The sequence below is a fragment of the Filicampus tigris genome, chromosome 12 (assembly GCF_054856515.1).
Source record: "Filicampus tigris isolate MCC_2025a chromosome 12, RoL_Ftig_1.0, whole genome shotgun sequence".
NCBI classification, from domain to species: Eukaryota; Metazoa; Chordata; class Actinopteri; order Syngnathiformes; family Syngnathidae; genus Filicampus; species Filicampus tigris.
The window spans coordinates 9,371,555-9,386,695 of record NC_141228.1 but is presented as its reverse complement, the minus strand read 5'-3'; the positions used below and the strand labels follow the sequence as shown (position 1 = coordinate 9,386,695).

The 15,141-nt window shown below is 41.9% G+C and overlaps 1 protein-coding gene across 12 annotated transcripts in view; it reads left to right on the top strand.

Moving 5' to 3' along the window:
• ephb3b (eph receptor B3b) overlaps window positions 1–15,141 on the top strand; it is a 55,923-nt gene that overhangs the window by 13,570 nt on the left and 27,212 nt on the right. For all 12 annotated transcript variants that reach the window (XM_086046405.1, XM_086046398.1, XM_086046396.1 and 9 more), the window contains one exon: window positions 13,797–13,861. In XM_086046405.1, coding sequence (XP_085902531.1) covers window positions 13,797–13,861 — 65 coding nt within the window. The remainder of the gene's footprint in view (window positions 1–13,796; window positions 13,862–15,141) is intronic.

Genomic DNA, 15,141 nt, shown 5'->3' with positions numbered 1-15,141 from the left:
TATACAACTCCTCACCTATTCATTAACCTAAGAATAGAGCAGCTCATGTTAGACTTGACAGCCATTAAAAATGGATGAAAACCTGGCTGAGTTGGTGTTTGTGAAATATTAACACTTTCCCACAGCAGCAAGAATGCTGAAGAAGTAACACCATGACATTTTCTAGTTTCTCTGTTACTCTTTATTTGGCACTTATTCTACCAGTAATTCAAACCTGTGGAAATTGCTGGAGACTGGAGTACATTAAGTGACTTCTCAATCAGCAGTCGCATTGCTCTATATACCCACTACTAAGGTTTGAGATTTGTAGCCTACTTAAAGGGGTTAAACAAGAATTGGATGCAAGGATGGAAACAACAGTGAGCTACACCAGCAGATAAACTAATACAGGTAACTTAATAAATGTAACTTTGAATCTACCAATACAAACATCATGCAAAAGCCATTTTCCTTGCTTTCAATGCTGATGTCAACACCCGGGGTCAGTTGGTCCAATCTGTTGTGGCCTTGGTGTCGCGAAAGAAGAATCCCATTAACAGCTGTCCCAAGTCAAATTTACAGAGCAGCATCCCTGGGGAGCCATTTTTAACCTCCCCACTTTGAATGGTTCAGTGTCAGGGCCAATGGCTATTCAGGTCAATGGTGATCCACACCCAGGTGTTGGAGCAATTGCAAACTCCACCAAACTTATCTAGAACCCAAGAGGTCAGGATAAAGCTGTGTCATATGGGATGTACGGCAAGAGAATTGATGAATGGAGACTCATATTTTTTCCTGTTCCACAAAGAGAGAGGCAAAAAAGGTTGTCGGTCATTTTCTTAGGATTGTCCCACTGAACACTTGTGCTAATGGGTCAGTTTAGGCATAAACAGGGAGATTGTTATATTCTAACTTGCTCAATGTGTGCTGAAAGGATCAAGCTATAGTGGCGGGGAGGTGAGGTAAACATCTTGGTGACTAACATAGTTAGTAAAGTTAATTACTTTCTCTGAACACATTTCCTTTTGTGCAAGGATTTGAACTTGGCGCCGATCATATCATCTGTAGGCTAACTAATTAATCATATTTTACAGATGATCCTGTTAAACATGTGAGTAAAACATTAAATAAATATGTAAAATGCAGATTAATTCATAAATAAATAAATTGCTTGAACATGTTATTAAAAGAAAAATGGGAGGGAGCGGCAGCACTGTACTATCAGTATAACCATTGTTGAAGTTTGCTAGTTCACTGCAGGACCTTCTACATCTATTTAACAATTCATGGACATCTGTGTTTTAACCATACAGGAAAACACCCGGGAATGACTCCCGCATGCGCACAAACATGCATTGTGGGCTCCATAAATCGATCAGTCAATGCCTGTTGGCCTAGCGTGTGTGTGCAGATAGATGAGGTGTGGGGGTGATGGGTGACATCCCTCTCCTTCCAAGTTGCCAGCTGTAGTAACACATCATTGGAGGGTGAATAATACATTAGCCTGCAGCATAGCCCACATAGTTCTCTTGCCTTGCCCAAAAAAGGATGGTGAGATACGGTAGATAGATGACGACATGAAAAAAGGTGGTGCGTCTTCAGGGCAACCTGGTTCAAAGATGAAAGGAATTCAACTCAAAGGTTAATAATTTTATCATCCCAAAGGTCCCATGGGAAAACAGGAAGTGAAGGATGTTGAAGATTCACAGTCTGGGATTTTTCATTCAAGGTGCGAAACTTCAACAAAGTTCACTTCCTGTTTAGTCCCTAAAGTCGCTCATATTTTCACAATGATGTACAACCAGATTTTTCTTGAGAGATTTATGCTACCTCAAGGGAGCTTTGAGGACAACAGGACACCTCCAGATGAAAGTGCCATAAAGCAGACAAACTCCTGGCCGCTTGGCTGGTTTAGTCTAATCGAGTCACCACACAGTACACTGAGAGGGTCCTTGTGCATGGGTCAGTGACAAAAGAGTTTCTGTAATCATGATGTGATTATTTGGACATCCATCTTGCTAGGATGATGACATTGTGAATTTGTTTGTTGAGAAAGATAGATTGCCCAGCTTCTAGGTGTGGAGTACGCAAAGCCAGTCTGTTTTTGTGCATGCAAATACACACATACTATGTACGTGTGTGGTTATGTGTGATTTATTGTATTTCTCTTCTGTTGCCAGGCCTTTTGTGTCTCATGCCAATGCACAGAGGTCTTTATGTAATTGAAGCAGGCCTCTGAAAGCCCTCTTGCCATATGGACCCCAGAAGAATTGGATGTCTGTCCATCCGTCAATTTCTTTTAATTGCCCAGAACATGTGCCTAGGCTATCTATCCAGTGGTTTCTCCATGGCTTAAATACATTAATATCTAATAGGCCTTGGGACCACACCATTCCCTGACCGTCAGACTGACCAGATAATGCGGTCAAACTCAGGATGCTACACATTGCACTGTCCTCCATTTACCTCACAATGTTCTTTTTATAAAATAGAGAGGTATTTGCGTATTAAAATTTAGGAATATGTATTTGATTGCAAGTCACGCTTTCAAAATAGAGATTGATGTCGGAGGGAATGACATCGTGTAACAATTTGAATTACTGGACAGGTATATTTTCACGTTCAACATCGCCTACCGTAGGGCAAAAGTTCATATTCCGGAAACAGAATAGGTGTGAGGAATCTTCTAAGATTTTGTGTGCCTGCTTTGTCCTGCTGCTCGTGTTTTAACAGGGAACTCAAGCTACATTTACACTCTGTTCTTGGTGGCCATCGGTGACAAACCGGAACAGTAGTGAGTCAACGCGGGGGGACTGGAAGGGCAAATGAGACAGGCCATAATTGCCGTGGATGCCTAGTGACATTTTTAAGCTGTCAACAAATTTGCCACAGCAGTCACAGTGCGGATGAAAAACCTCATCGGCCATAGTAAAACAAGGTGAATGAAACTAAACCTGTACATAATAAGGCGTATTGAAATACATAAGGCATAGGTATTGCCTAGGATCTCTAATCCCTAATCGCCGCCTACAACTTTAGTAAACCTAAGCCATGTGTTTAATTTACCCACAACGCCCGCCGTGACATCCCTCTTTGTACTCTTAATATAGAATGTGTGTATGGGTGTATGTGTGTCTGTGAGACAGCGAGAGAGAAAGTGTGAGTGCACTGTGCAGTGTGTATGGGAATAACAGGCTCTTATGCATGTTTTGATACAAGCAATGGATTAGTAAATTCGTTTTTGACAGAAAACTACAATCGTCAAACATTTATTGAACAGCAGTATGCAAATATCCACAAACATGCTCCGAAGCTACCCAGTGCCTACACTTTATCCGTAGGAAACCTTGAGAAATGTGAGAGGCTCCATCAGAACATGAGGGGCCAGGAGGGAACATATTGGCATATGTGGTAGACCGCAGGATGAATCGTAGTATGCCTCTGAGACTCCGGGACGCCCTGTCTCCCCCATGGCCATCACAGATACCCTGATAGAATTGAATTCGGAGGAAAAAAATGGGCCAAAAATTCCATGCCGCTTGAAATTGGAGGGCTGGCGTGGCTGCCCGGAACGTTGTGTAAACTTAGCGTGAGTTTATTGTGCAAGTTTTAGTGTCAATCACAACAGCAGTGATTCAGTTAATTGTGTGGTAAAATTACAAGACATAACACCTACAGTGGTTCATTTTTCTTTTGAGATATTATATATCTTTGCTCAGTTTAGAATTACATTGCCAAAATGTTTTTTAAATGTATATGAAAGGCCAAACATTAGCCTTGGCGTGACCATGTTGAATGTTTTTATTACTACACTCTCTCTCTCTCTCTCTCTCTCTCTCTCTCTCTCTCTCCCTCTGTCTCTCTATCCACACTGGTTCATTAGCGGCAGTTTTAGCTGCTCAAGAGGCGATTTCCATTCACACAGTAGAGGTCTAACAAGTCAAGTTATTACAGCAGCCAAGTGTGAGATTAATTAACTCGCTAGCGATTAAGAATCAGGGTCCAATAAGATCTTGCAGTAGAAGGAGAGTGCAAAGTCGGGGAGAGATACATAGTGTGTCAGCAACTCATATTTACTCAAACATTTAAGGGTAGGCTGGATCGAAAAACAAATGAGTCATATATAATGCTAATCTCTGTCATATGTCATTTAGTTAAAGTAATTTATTTCAAACAAAGCACATTTATTTACAACTACCTACTTCGGGAAAGGGAATCCAATCCCGGGATAAGTACATTAACCCCTTTTAGTTGCCATTTCTTTGTCATAATGGCCCATAAAGCTTTGTTAAAGTGGAATTAGCAAACACAAGCAGACTGAAGTTAGGCTTTACCCGTTTTATAAGTGGGGGATGGTGCTGCCAATGTTTTGTTGCAATGGCGCCTCCTTTACTCCAAAGCTTGGAAACAGAAGTATATTTTTGAAAACAGAAGAAAGGATTTTTGGGAGGGAAATTAAAGGACACGGATTACCTGCCCAGTGTTTTCTATAAATAGCTGCTATATAGGTGCATGCGTGCAGTTGTTCCTGTTTGCATCTGTAGTATTTGCCATCGGGATGTCCCAAAGGTTTAAGTGACTCACCGTTGCTTCTATGTACGTGGGAGTGTAAAGAAACAGATATCTGAACTTTAATATGATCTTGGCGGATGTGAATTTGCGTGCCTTTCATAGAAAAGGGTTTTGTGTGACGCCGCTTGTCAGTCACGCATGCACTCAGAGACCTGACCCGCCAGGTTACATTCCGTACTTCAACTGCCCTAACTTCCCTTTTGTTCCCGCAGTTTTTGACCTGACTGCCTAATAACTGGGCACACAGGTAAACTGTGACAAGACATCCGCCTTTTTTTTTAACGAGCCGCTGTGAGAAGCACAAGATCCCCACATTTCCTTATACTCGGTTTTCTCCCTTAAGTTGTTCTGTATGCATGATGGTAGTGAAAGTGGAGTGTAATTAATCATCTGCTAAAATTCCCCACCTGCATTTCCCCCCCTCATTTAAATTTCCTAAGTTTAGGTAACAAGGGCATACCTGGGAAATTAATGAGACATTAATAATGGAATTGATAATTACCGTACAGCATCTCAATGCATCCCCACATAATTAGTCAAGAGACATCTTATTTTCATGTCAAGTGCACGAATTGGTCCAATTTTAATTCTGTTCTTTGTTGATGCTGTCTATACATTTCCAACGAGAAGCCGAAAAGAAACAAGCAAATCTCAAAGACTTTTGGTTTTTACCACCGCAGTGTTTTTTAAACTGTGTTAAAGTAATTGGAAGCCACTGGTATGTGGAACATGCAGACCGCATTTGGTTTTGCCCCTTATTGCAGACTCGCAGGCAGCTGTTCCGGGTGTAACAGGAAGTGGAAATCTTTAATTAGATTCAACATGATCATTACTTGATGTTCTGGAAGTGTATTGGAAAGTGATCTGACACCATGGCAGATGACGGTATGAGGAAAAATTGCATGAAGGCGACTACATGAAAAAAGAAAGTAACTATTGAGACAAAGAGACGAAGCCCGGTGCTCAGCCTTTTTCTTGTGGTGTTCAGCCATTCAAAAAGCTGTGGCTTTCATTCAATAGCCCTGTTCCAGCTCTTTCTAGAGTTCAGCCTAATGAATAAACGGGATTTGTGTGTGTGCATGCGTGTATGTGTATGAGACAGAGAGCGAAAAAGAGAGAACCATACATGTTATTTTTCTCTTTCTTTCCACTTGTGATGGTGTTAATAATGTTTACATGAATAATGCACCGTGCATGGTGTGTGTGCATTAGCATTATGCAAGTGTACAATATAAGCTACACTTCTCATGTCATAGGGTCTCTTTGTTGGTCGGGACACTGCTGACACGCATTTTCTGAAATCGGCTATTGGAGCTGTGAGGCAACCACCCGCACACAATCTTCTTGAACGGGCTCACAACAGCCCACCCCCTGTTTTAAAAAGTATGTGAGGGTTTATGTGTGTATTGGCAAATGTTTATAACCACAGCGAGACAGTCCAATAACCATAGGCTTGGACAAAAGAACACACACTAATTTATTCGCATCCATTCTAGTGATTGGCTTCACACAAACACTGCAGCAAAGTGTTTATATTAAAATGCATGCAAGAAGACTTTGCTTGTTTCTCATTGCCCCTTTTGTTGCTGGATGTATAGGATTTTTTTTTCTGATTGTGGATACTGAGGTTGGCACAGCAATGGGGAGTAAACAAAAAAAGGCACATGTCGTAGAAGCAACCACAGGGAGGACGGTAGCGAAGTAGATGATGGCTCCCTGGGCTACAGTAATGCGATGAGAAAAAACAGGCACCAACAGGCTGCATGTGAGACACAGACACTTGAGGGAACACACAAGTCATTGTAAATGTCTGAGCACAAACAGCGTCTCTCTGAAGGCCTATCTATGTCAGTATGCCAAAAAGAGTGTGGCAATGACAGCAGAGCTGATGATTTAGGGAATATGAGAAAGCAGAACACCTCTTTCCTCTTCTTGTCTTGTCGCCTTTGTTACCTTTACACTCCCCGTCACCTTCCATGTCTATCTATTTCTCTGCATTGTTTGGCATTCTTTCTTTCTTTGTCTCTTGCTTAGAACATCTCTTTAAATGGTGATAAATGGTGGCATATGATAGGATGTCAAGCTGAAGTGGTACGGCACAATTCAGTTATGTTGGTAACTTTTAACACAGGAATCAAAAAATAAACTTGCTCTATGGAATTGTACTTCTTGGTGGAAAAGGGGCAGAGGTACCAGGTGATTTCTTTTTATTTTTTGGTCTCTCAAAGTCGTACACAAAATAGATGGATAGCCTTTACAGTGTCTTTTAAATAGGAACGGTTGAATGCTGGTAATGATAAAGTCGCGAGTTTGGATGAGTGTTGCCTGCTTGTTATTTTGGTTTGTTTCAAGTCTTTTTATAGAAGTTTGAGATTTGCTCTGCCTGTGCGTGCTTTGTGTTTGCCTCTCATCTGCGTGACAGTCTCATAAATCAATCAGAGCTTGCTGAGGTTGCACTTACTCCACTTTGGGGTTTAAATATGAGTCTTATACCAGGTAATACAGCCTTCCTCGGGGTCTGAGGTAAAATGGAATGAAATCAACAGCTGTAGATTTAAAACCCAACATGCACACAGACACACAAACACATTCACATACAGTCTAGATTACTCAGTCTCGCTTGCTTTCTCACGCTGACTAATACAAACGCACACACGCGAACGCCCGCAGAATTCGACAAGGAGATCGCTATTTCCATATGCAGATCCACAGGCTGAGGGCGAACGTGCTCCCTGCCCTCTTGTTTGCATTTTTCAGTCGCAGACGACTGAGTCATTCACCAGCAAATCAGATGATGGCATCAAGGCATCTCACGCAGAGGCAAACACTGTTCAAGTCACCCGGTGTTTGGTCACAGCAATCCAATTCCTAACTGAAACAGTATTTTCTGGCGTCTCTATAGTAAATATGAAACATCAAAAATAGGAGTGGAGAAATTACTTCAAGGGGAAAGACTGCTTCATTTTTGGCAGTGATTCCATGTAATGTCATGTAAACATCACATGCCCGCTGAGAAATCTGGCCCTGTGCCCATATCTCGGATGTGGTTATCGTGGTTAAATACAGACCTGATGCCCTTAACGTTCACAAATGGGTAAGGCACCTTTCCAAAGTATGATGTGAACTCTTTGATTCCTAGAAACAAAACACAGTATATCATTGGTAGGGTCTAATTTATCGTCCAGTGTGTATTGCCCTTATTGTTAAGTGAAATGAAAACAGAGGAGTACAGGTTTGTATTGACAAGAGCTGTACTTATGGATGATGTTAGCATCAGACATGTGACACTGTGATTAGCGTCAGAAATCCTAATTTTCCGTAACAAGATGACAACGCCAGACAACCTCTCATGAATCAGCACAGTGGGGATTACTCATTCTGACACACTTTTACAGTATAGCCTCAAAGCTTTGAACAAAATGTAAAACATCGTCATCCAGTGCATGAACACTCTTTTGTTAAGTAACGAGTTAGCAGTCTTGTGGGAGCGGCACACGCATGAAGATAATAGCGCACGTGTTCAATGAAGGGGCACACGGAGACAGGAAGATAAATGTGGAATGTTAAAGATAGAAAACGAAACCTTTCACATTACCTTATCAGATCTTAAATGTTATGCACTGTTCAATGCAACAACTAAAAAGTTGAAAGTTCGAAGCAATCAAATACATTCATCAACTGTAACAATATTTCATGTGCACTTGCACAATAATAGAACACTCCCAAATGGGACTATGCAGAAATAGATCACATGGACCCTATCTAGAGATGGATTGTGAAGAAGTATATCACCGGATCAATGAATGACGGCGAGTGCTGTAGCCATTAAAACAAGTGGCAATGCTTCACCTCCTGCTATGTTTTCAATGTTTGTGTACACATTATTTAAACTGTCACCAGTTTTTATTAGTGGTTCTGTGATTCATTCAAATATGGTCATTAATAGAACTGCTGGGACAATATACACATGTAAATTAACAGTTATAGGGAGCATGAAGCGATTGTTGGTTGACCAGCTTTTTCTCACAAGTATTTGGTAGGATTTCATGCAAACTATTTTGTAATTACATTACATTGATTTGAAAATCAACAGTTTCGGTTAATATTATTTCCTATTTCATTTTATTTGTGTATTATTATATCACATTAAACTAATATTACTCTTACCATCAACAAATGCATATATATATATATCTCCAAACAGCAAAAGGACAGCTTCTAATGAGTTAACCTAAGCGCACAGTCTTGCACATGGCACATCCGGACACGCATGCACTCACATATACATGGTGAGGCACACCTGGTTTACAGACAGCTGGCCCCGGGGCTACCTGTTCGTCAGATCCTCTTTGCTTTGTAATTAGGGGAGTTAGTGAGAGAAGGGGATGGGGAGGGCGACTAGCGGCTGGCTTAGGGGAACGAGATGAAAGATGGGGGAAGAGGCAAAGACAAAGAGGCCCATTCCATCGGTAATACAGGAACTAGGCTAGACTTCATTAGTCCTTGAAAAAGGCAATAGCCTGATTGGTTGCAATAACACAAACACACATATTAATGCAATTTGAAATGGGCAGTATGTCACCAATTACCTCTGTTAACTCAAACATTTAAATTCAAAATGAGAGGGATGCTGTTGCTACTCGAGCAGCGATGAGCTTGACGAGGGAGGAAATAATTGAGGGCAAGAGCCTTGTGACGAATGCAAAGGGCAAAGACAGTTCATCAGACATCTCCACTGAGAGCGATGATGCACGAGGAAGGCAGAGACAGCAAGGTAAGCAGAGAGCTTATTTGCTTGGCTTCAGGAGTGTAACCCTGTTAGCACAAATACACCGCAAACGTCTTGTGCGACAGCCATTGTGGCATGACTGACACCGAGTGCTAGTGGGGTGAAGTATGTGTGTGAGGGCGTGTGTATGTGTGTGTGTGGACAGACGAAGGGGGGCATTTGTCATGGGAGGCGAGTCTGTTCAGGAATTCCACAGAGGAATCACCTCCTTGGCCCGTCTATGTCACAGCAACCAATTACCGTCCGTGTGTGTGCGTGTGTGGGTGTGGGTGTTGTTGTGCTAAAGGGAAGGTTCTGCCAAAAAAAAAAGGGATTTCAGGGGGGTGGACTTCTCCTAATCATGGCTCTCTGGCCCCATACAAAGGCAAAAAGGCTGCTCGAACAATTTAAATTACAATAGCACCTCTTCTCCTGCTCTCTTTTTGTCCCTCCTCTTCCTCTTTCTGTGCCACAACTCCTCTGTGGATGACAAAAGGCGAGCCAACAAAGATAGCGCACAAAGCAATCAGGCTAATAGTGCTAATAAGTTGAGCGTGGGGTCCTCACACTCCATGTTGACACATTTCACTGTTTCTGTGGCTAAACAGAGGCTCAAGTGTTTGGCAACCAGGCGCCGCACTATTTTAATGGAGTGGCCACCCCATGCCAGGTTACCATGTGCTCGTCGTGTTTGACTGCGGAGCAGTGCAACAAAAGCAATCCGGAGAAAAAAAAGGTCAGGGGAAGATAATTAAGCTATGGAGGAAGAGGCCCAAAGGGAAAGATTTTAGGGAATCATTATGCACTTTAAAGGCCCGTTAATATGACTTTTTTTTAAAAATTATCTTGAAACCTTCATATTTTACTAATATGACAGCCGAAATGAGGATGAGCCATATTCTTGTGCACCCCAGAAAAACAAGCCAATGAGTAACATTTATGTAGCAGCTTGGCTTACAGGGATTATGTATTTCTAGAAGGCACTTATAGAGCACAGGCCCCCTCCACTTAGGCCAAACATTTCAGGGGATCATATTTGTGTTTATCTACCTGTTTGTTAGACTGCATGCTACTTCCTGGTTCATGGAGGATGACAAGCAAATGTGCAGAGACGTTCAAGCTAGCGTTCTCACCTGACCTCTGCTAAAACCATGCCACATTTCTCTCCCTCAATTATAGTCTTTCTATTTTTTACTTCTTTAGCGTGTTGTTTGAACAAATACATATTTTAAGAAGCTTTGTAACTCCTAGTGCTGTATGCCTGTGTGTTGAGTTTGTAGGGGGGGTGTGAGTGAGTGTGTGTAGATCTGGCCATAGGGATAAATGCTTCATTGCCCTCCCCGGTTATTAGTTCAGCCCTGTCATTACAGGATTAAAGGGAGGGTGAAGGGGTGCTTTGCATGTGCCTTACCTTCCCAGGTGCATTTGACCTCAATCATGAATAATGCTTTACTAAAGCGTTCCCCAGATTGTCCAAACATAGACGTGCTAATTGAATAGGCTCTGTGAGTAGTAGGAGCTTGAAAAACATTCTCTTGTATGCTTTAAGTCAGATCAATCACAGAAACACACCTTGACGAAGAAAGAACTTTTGAAAAGAGGTCATGTTAGAGAAAGTAAACAACAGGTGAGAAGAAATTTCGGAAACTGTGTGTGTGTGTGGCTATTACTACAGCCAACAGTTTGCATGATCATTCACCTGATTTACTTTGTTTGCTTTTCCAAGTCCTCTTAGCTACAATCACTCCACGTCTCAATTCGCACACCGCAGAATTGCAACAGGTTTAGTGAAATGATGTAAATTGAATATAGGGAAGCTAAAAGGTAAAGCCGAGCATGTTCTACTGGGGATGGTCTCATGTTTGCTCCCCCCCCCCACAACCTGTCCTACTGGTTCTTTAACTGAACCGACTATAAGCACACTGATAGTATGGTTTGAGAAGATTTAAAAAAAAAAGAAAGTCAACCAAACAACCCTTCTGGAATAGTGCAGGTGGCTTTCTTTTTGATGTAAAGTCATGAATATTACTAATAATATACACATGAGCTTCTTTTGTCTGATTTATCATTCAACCAACACAGAAAGATAATGTACACGCTGACTGGTGGGGAGTGGCCGGGTTAGAGAGTGGTCATCCAGGGTTTTGGCTTTGCCCCATTGAATCAGAATTGGTGCGCCACTTTTCGCACAATACAGGGCTTTGCACCAAACGCACACACACACGCACGCACATACAAATGCACACACATGTACACACTCTTGGATGCAAGCAAGCTCAGGCCTGGTCAGCTTCAACAATGCAGATGCATCGGGAAAGAGGGGATGGTGTGGGTGCGTGAGTGTGTTGGTGCTGCCTATTCCTGAATGATCCAAACCACAGTCAAAATGCACAGGTGTGTGCTTTGCATACCTCCCTTTCATTTCCACACCACTCATTCTTTCTCCCTCGTTGTTAACTTCCTTTTCGTACCATACTGTACCGCTGTGTATGTCATTCTCAACAAGGTCAGCTATAATGATAAGCCTGACGCAACATACAAACGGCTCAGTCATAATAATAATAAAACTCAACAGCCAGCGGAGGTGTATCATTTCCGCCACTCAGCTTACTTACTACCTGCATAGCTATCAGTAACAGGCCTCATATCAGTCAGTCATGTTATGAGTCATGGGAAATTCTGCAGCTAATATCCATTGACACACTTTGTGAGATGAGAACACACGTTTGCGCTTGTTAGGGATAAATGGTGCGGTCATACAAAGAGAGAGTATCAACAAAAGCAAACTGCTTTTGTAATTTTTTTTTTTTTTCTAAAGCATTTTCTGTATCAGCACGGAGGCACAGAATGGTTGACAAAGCAAGCAGGCTTTGACTTTGTACAGCTGCGTGTACATTCTATTCACTTCAGCTCCCGGAGCCACTCCCATAGAGAGTTGTTGGCTTCACAGTTCCAGGCCTGAGGCGGGGCAAGCTAAAGCTTCATACACAATCAGATTTTATGTTACTTTTTTTCTCATAAACTTTGTTAAGGCTTGTGCTCAGCAGTGTAACAGCAATGAATCCACAACCAAAAATTTCACTCAAAGCACACAGGGGCTGTAATTCACAAGGAATTCTCAGCCGCACGCACATGCTAAATTCACCGTCGTAATTCATAAGATAATCTTTGACTTGAATTATGTTTGTCACTTTCCTTGCTTTGCATTGTTGCAGCGGGCCAAGTAGTAATTGGAAGGTATGTTGACGGCCACGAAACATGCCTTTTTATTCTGCTGCACTTACTGGCTTGTTTGCGTAGGAAAATACACTATATGCATGAAAGACACCACTTAATCAATCTTTGATATTTTCCTGATTTTCATTCAATAGGCTCTTACTTGACCTATGCACCACCCATTCATAGAAATCATCAAGTAGTGTTTGTGTAATTGCGATATTACCCGTATCAAACACCTTTGGGTTAAACTCACCCCGGGTGTCCAAAATCAACGACCTTTGACCAGTGCATACTTTTATCCATATAGTGTAATTTGTTGGCCAGCAGTGTCACCCTATGAAGAAATAAAGGGAGAGAAAGAGAAGGCATTTTTTACATCTATCAATGACCAGAAGTAGCACAAGCCCAATGACCAGAAACGTCATTTCATCTTTTTATGCTATCTTTGTAGCACAGCACAGTGATAGAAATAATAACAGTGGCTTTGTGCCGTGCCTTGAGCTCCAGGTAATAAAAGACTCCACATTTATTTTCCTCCTTCCCTGCTGGCGCAACGCTGGCAGCATGGAAGAAGAAAAAGCAGAAGAAGCATGAGACCGGAAAATGACAGTGGAGAGTAGAAAAGAGGATTGGCAGCAGTGTGCGTTGCCCACCATATTGTGCTTGAAAAGCGTAGTGTTCATTTGCAAGTCAAGAGTTAAAGTATGTCGTTTTGTCAGAACGCGATATCAGTTGAAGCGTGTTGACCTTTGTTCCAGTCTAGAGCTATTCCTTTGTGTCACCCAACTTTATCACCCCTTATTCAAGCCTTCTGTCGGCTTATATATCATGTCAGGTTTTACAATCTGTTACTGTAAGTGTGCGTTTGTGTGACAACACCTTGTGGGAAGCAGAACACCCTTTTCTTCTTGGTGCTACCCAATTGTATTTGATTTTTGTATACAAGCACATATCTAATTAAGGCTAATTAGTTTAACAAGAAGGTGCAATAACATGGTCCACATCACTTCACTGATCAACCCCTGAGATCTCTGTCTGGAGATCTTCCGCTCAAGCTCCCAAACACATACAGTGCTTCTTTTTCTAATTCACAATGCTGCTCCATATCCACACTTTGTATCTTTTATTCGTGTTATCTCCAACAGTTTTTAACGCGGCAAATCTCTTTCAGTTTTATGACAATGGTTGTAAATCTAGTGAAATTTCTATTGAACTCATTGTTGTTTCTCTGACCTGGATATTCTGCTTCCGTTTCCAGAGACACTGATGGACACCAAGTGGGCCACTACAGAATTAGCCTGGACTTCGCACCCTGAGACTGGGGTAAGTTGATTGCAGAGATGGAGGACTCGAGTCATATGATTTTACTCGAGTCAGACTTGAGTTACTATTGTAAGTACTTGTGACAGGCTTGACTTGACCTGGGACTTGGTATCTAAGTGACTCGACTTGAACTAAACTTGAACTACATGACTTGGCAATTCATTTTGTTTATAGTTCGTCTGCATTTTACACAATTTGTCTTCAGGAAGGGAAGCAAGCAAGAAAGAAGAAAGTGTGTTTTTGTTTCATTTACGCCACGCTGGCAACCCAGTTAGCTTCATTTGATGGTGTGATGACATTTAGCTCAACTTACCTCAACATACTTAAAATGTAAAAATCCATTCATATGTCAAGATTAAACTGTTCCTTGGGTTTGACCCATTGCATGCACTGGAATCTGCCACACACAAAGTACCAGTAACAGTTTCATTTTATTTTCCCATGTGGTTTCCACAATGGCTTAAGGAGGAGGCCAAAAAAGAGTCTTGACCTTTCCTCAACCATACTTCAAAGCCTACCAGCACTCCTCCCATTGCCTTTGTGTGGCCCTCTCACTGTGGCCCTTGTGCTCTGAAAGGTGGGGCCCCCATTTTTATATTTTGTTTACAGCCCAACACTCTGACAGGGAAATTCCACCCCAGCTTTTCCAAGTCATCCACCCTTCTTTTTTTGCGTTTCCCTTTTACAATAAGTAACTGACCCTTAATGGAGCCAGATTACTGCAACAATCTGCAACAATCAAATGGCCAAACCCCCACCATAGTGTTTGCCTCCTCACTGCCGTCCATCTTCTTCTCCCGCTCTCTGACCCCCCTCCCCATCAATGCTTCAATGTGGCAGCAAAGGACCAGAGACATAGCATACAAATTCAAAAACACCTCCCTCAGCAACAGATGCTCCTTTTTAAATGATGGAGAGTCTCTAAAGAGCCTCCATATTTTCTAAATCACCATTACTAGAGCCTAGGAAATGTTTATTACATGCTTATCACCACCAAATGTCCATGTTTCTCTTATTGATATACCATATGCCTCTTTACGTTTTCTGCTTTTTATCATAGACTTGTGTTTTGGACAGTACAGTGGCTGAGATGACACACTGAAACACCGAGACCAGAAAGAAAGACAGAGAAACGTTGAATCTGGAACTCTTAAAAAGCCTCAATATAGACTCACTCACAGACTTCACTACCCTATCCCGAGAGGGTCTCCTGGCTTGTCTGAGTCACGACGTCTCTATCTTGTAATATAGTGTTGTACAAAATAACAACAAAAAGGCTA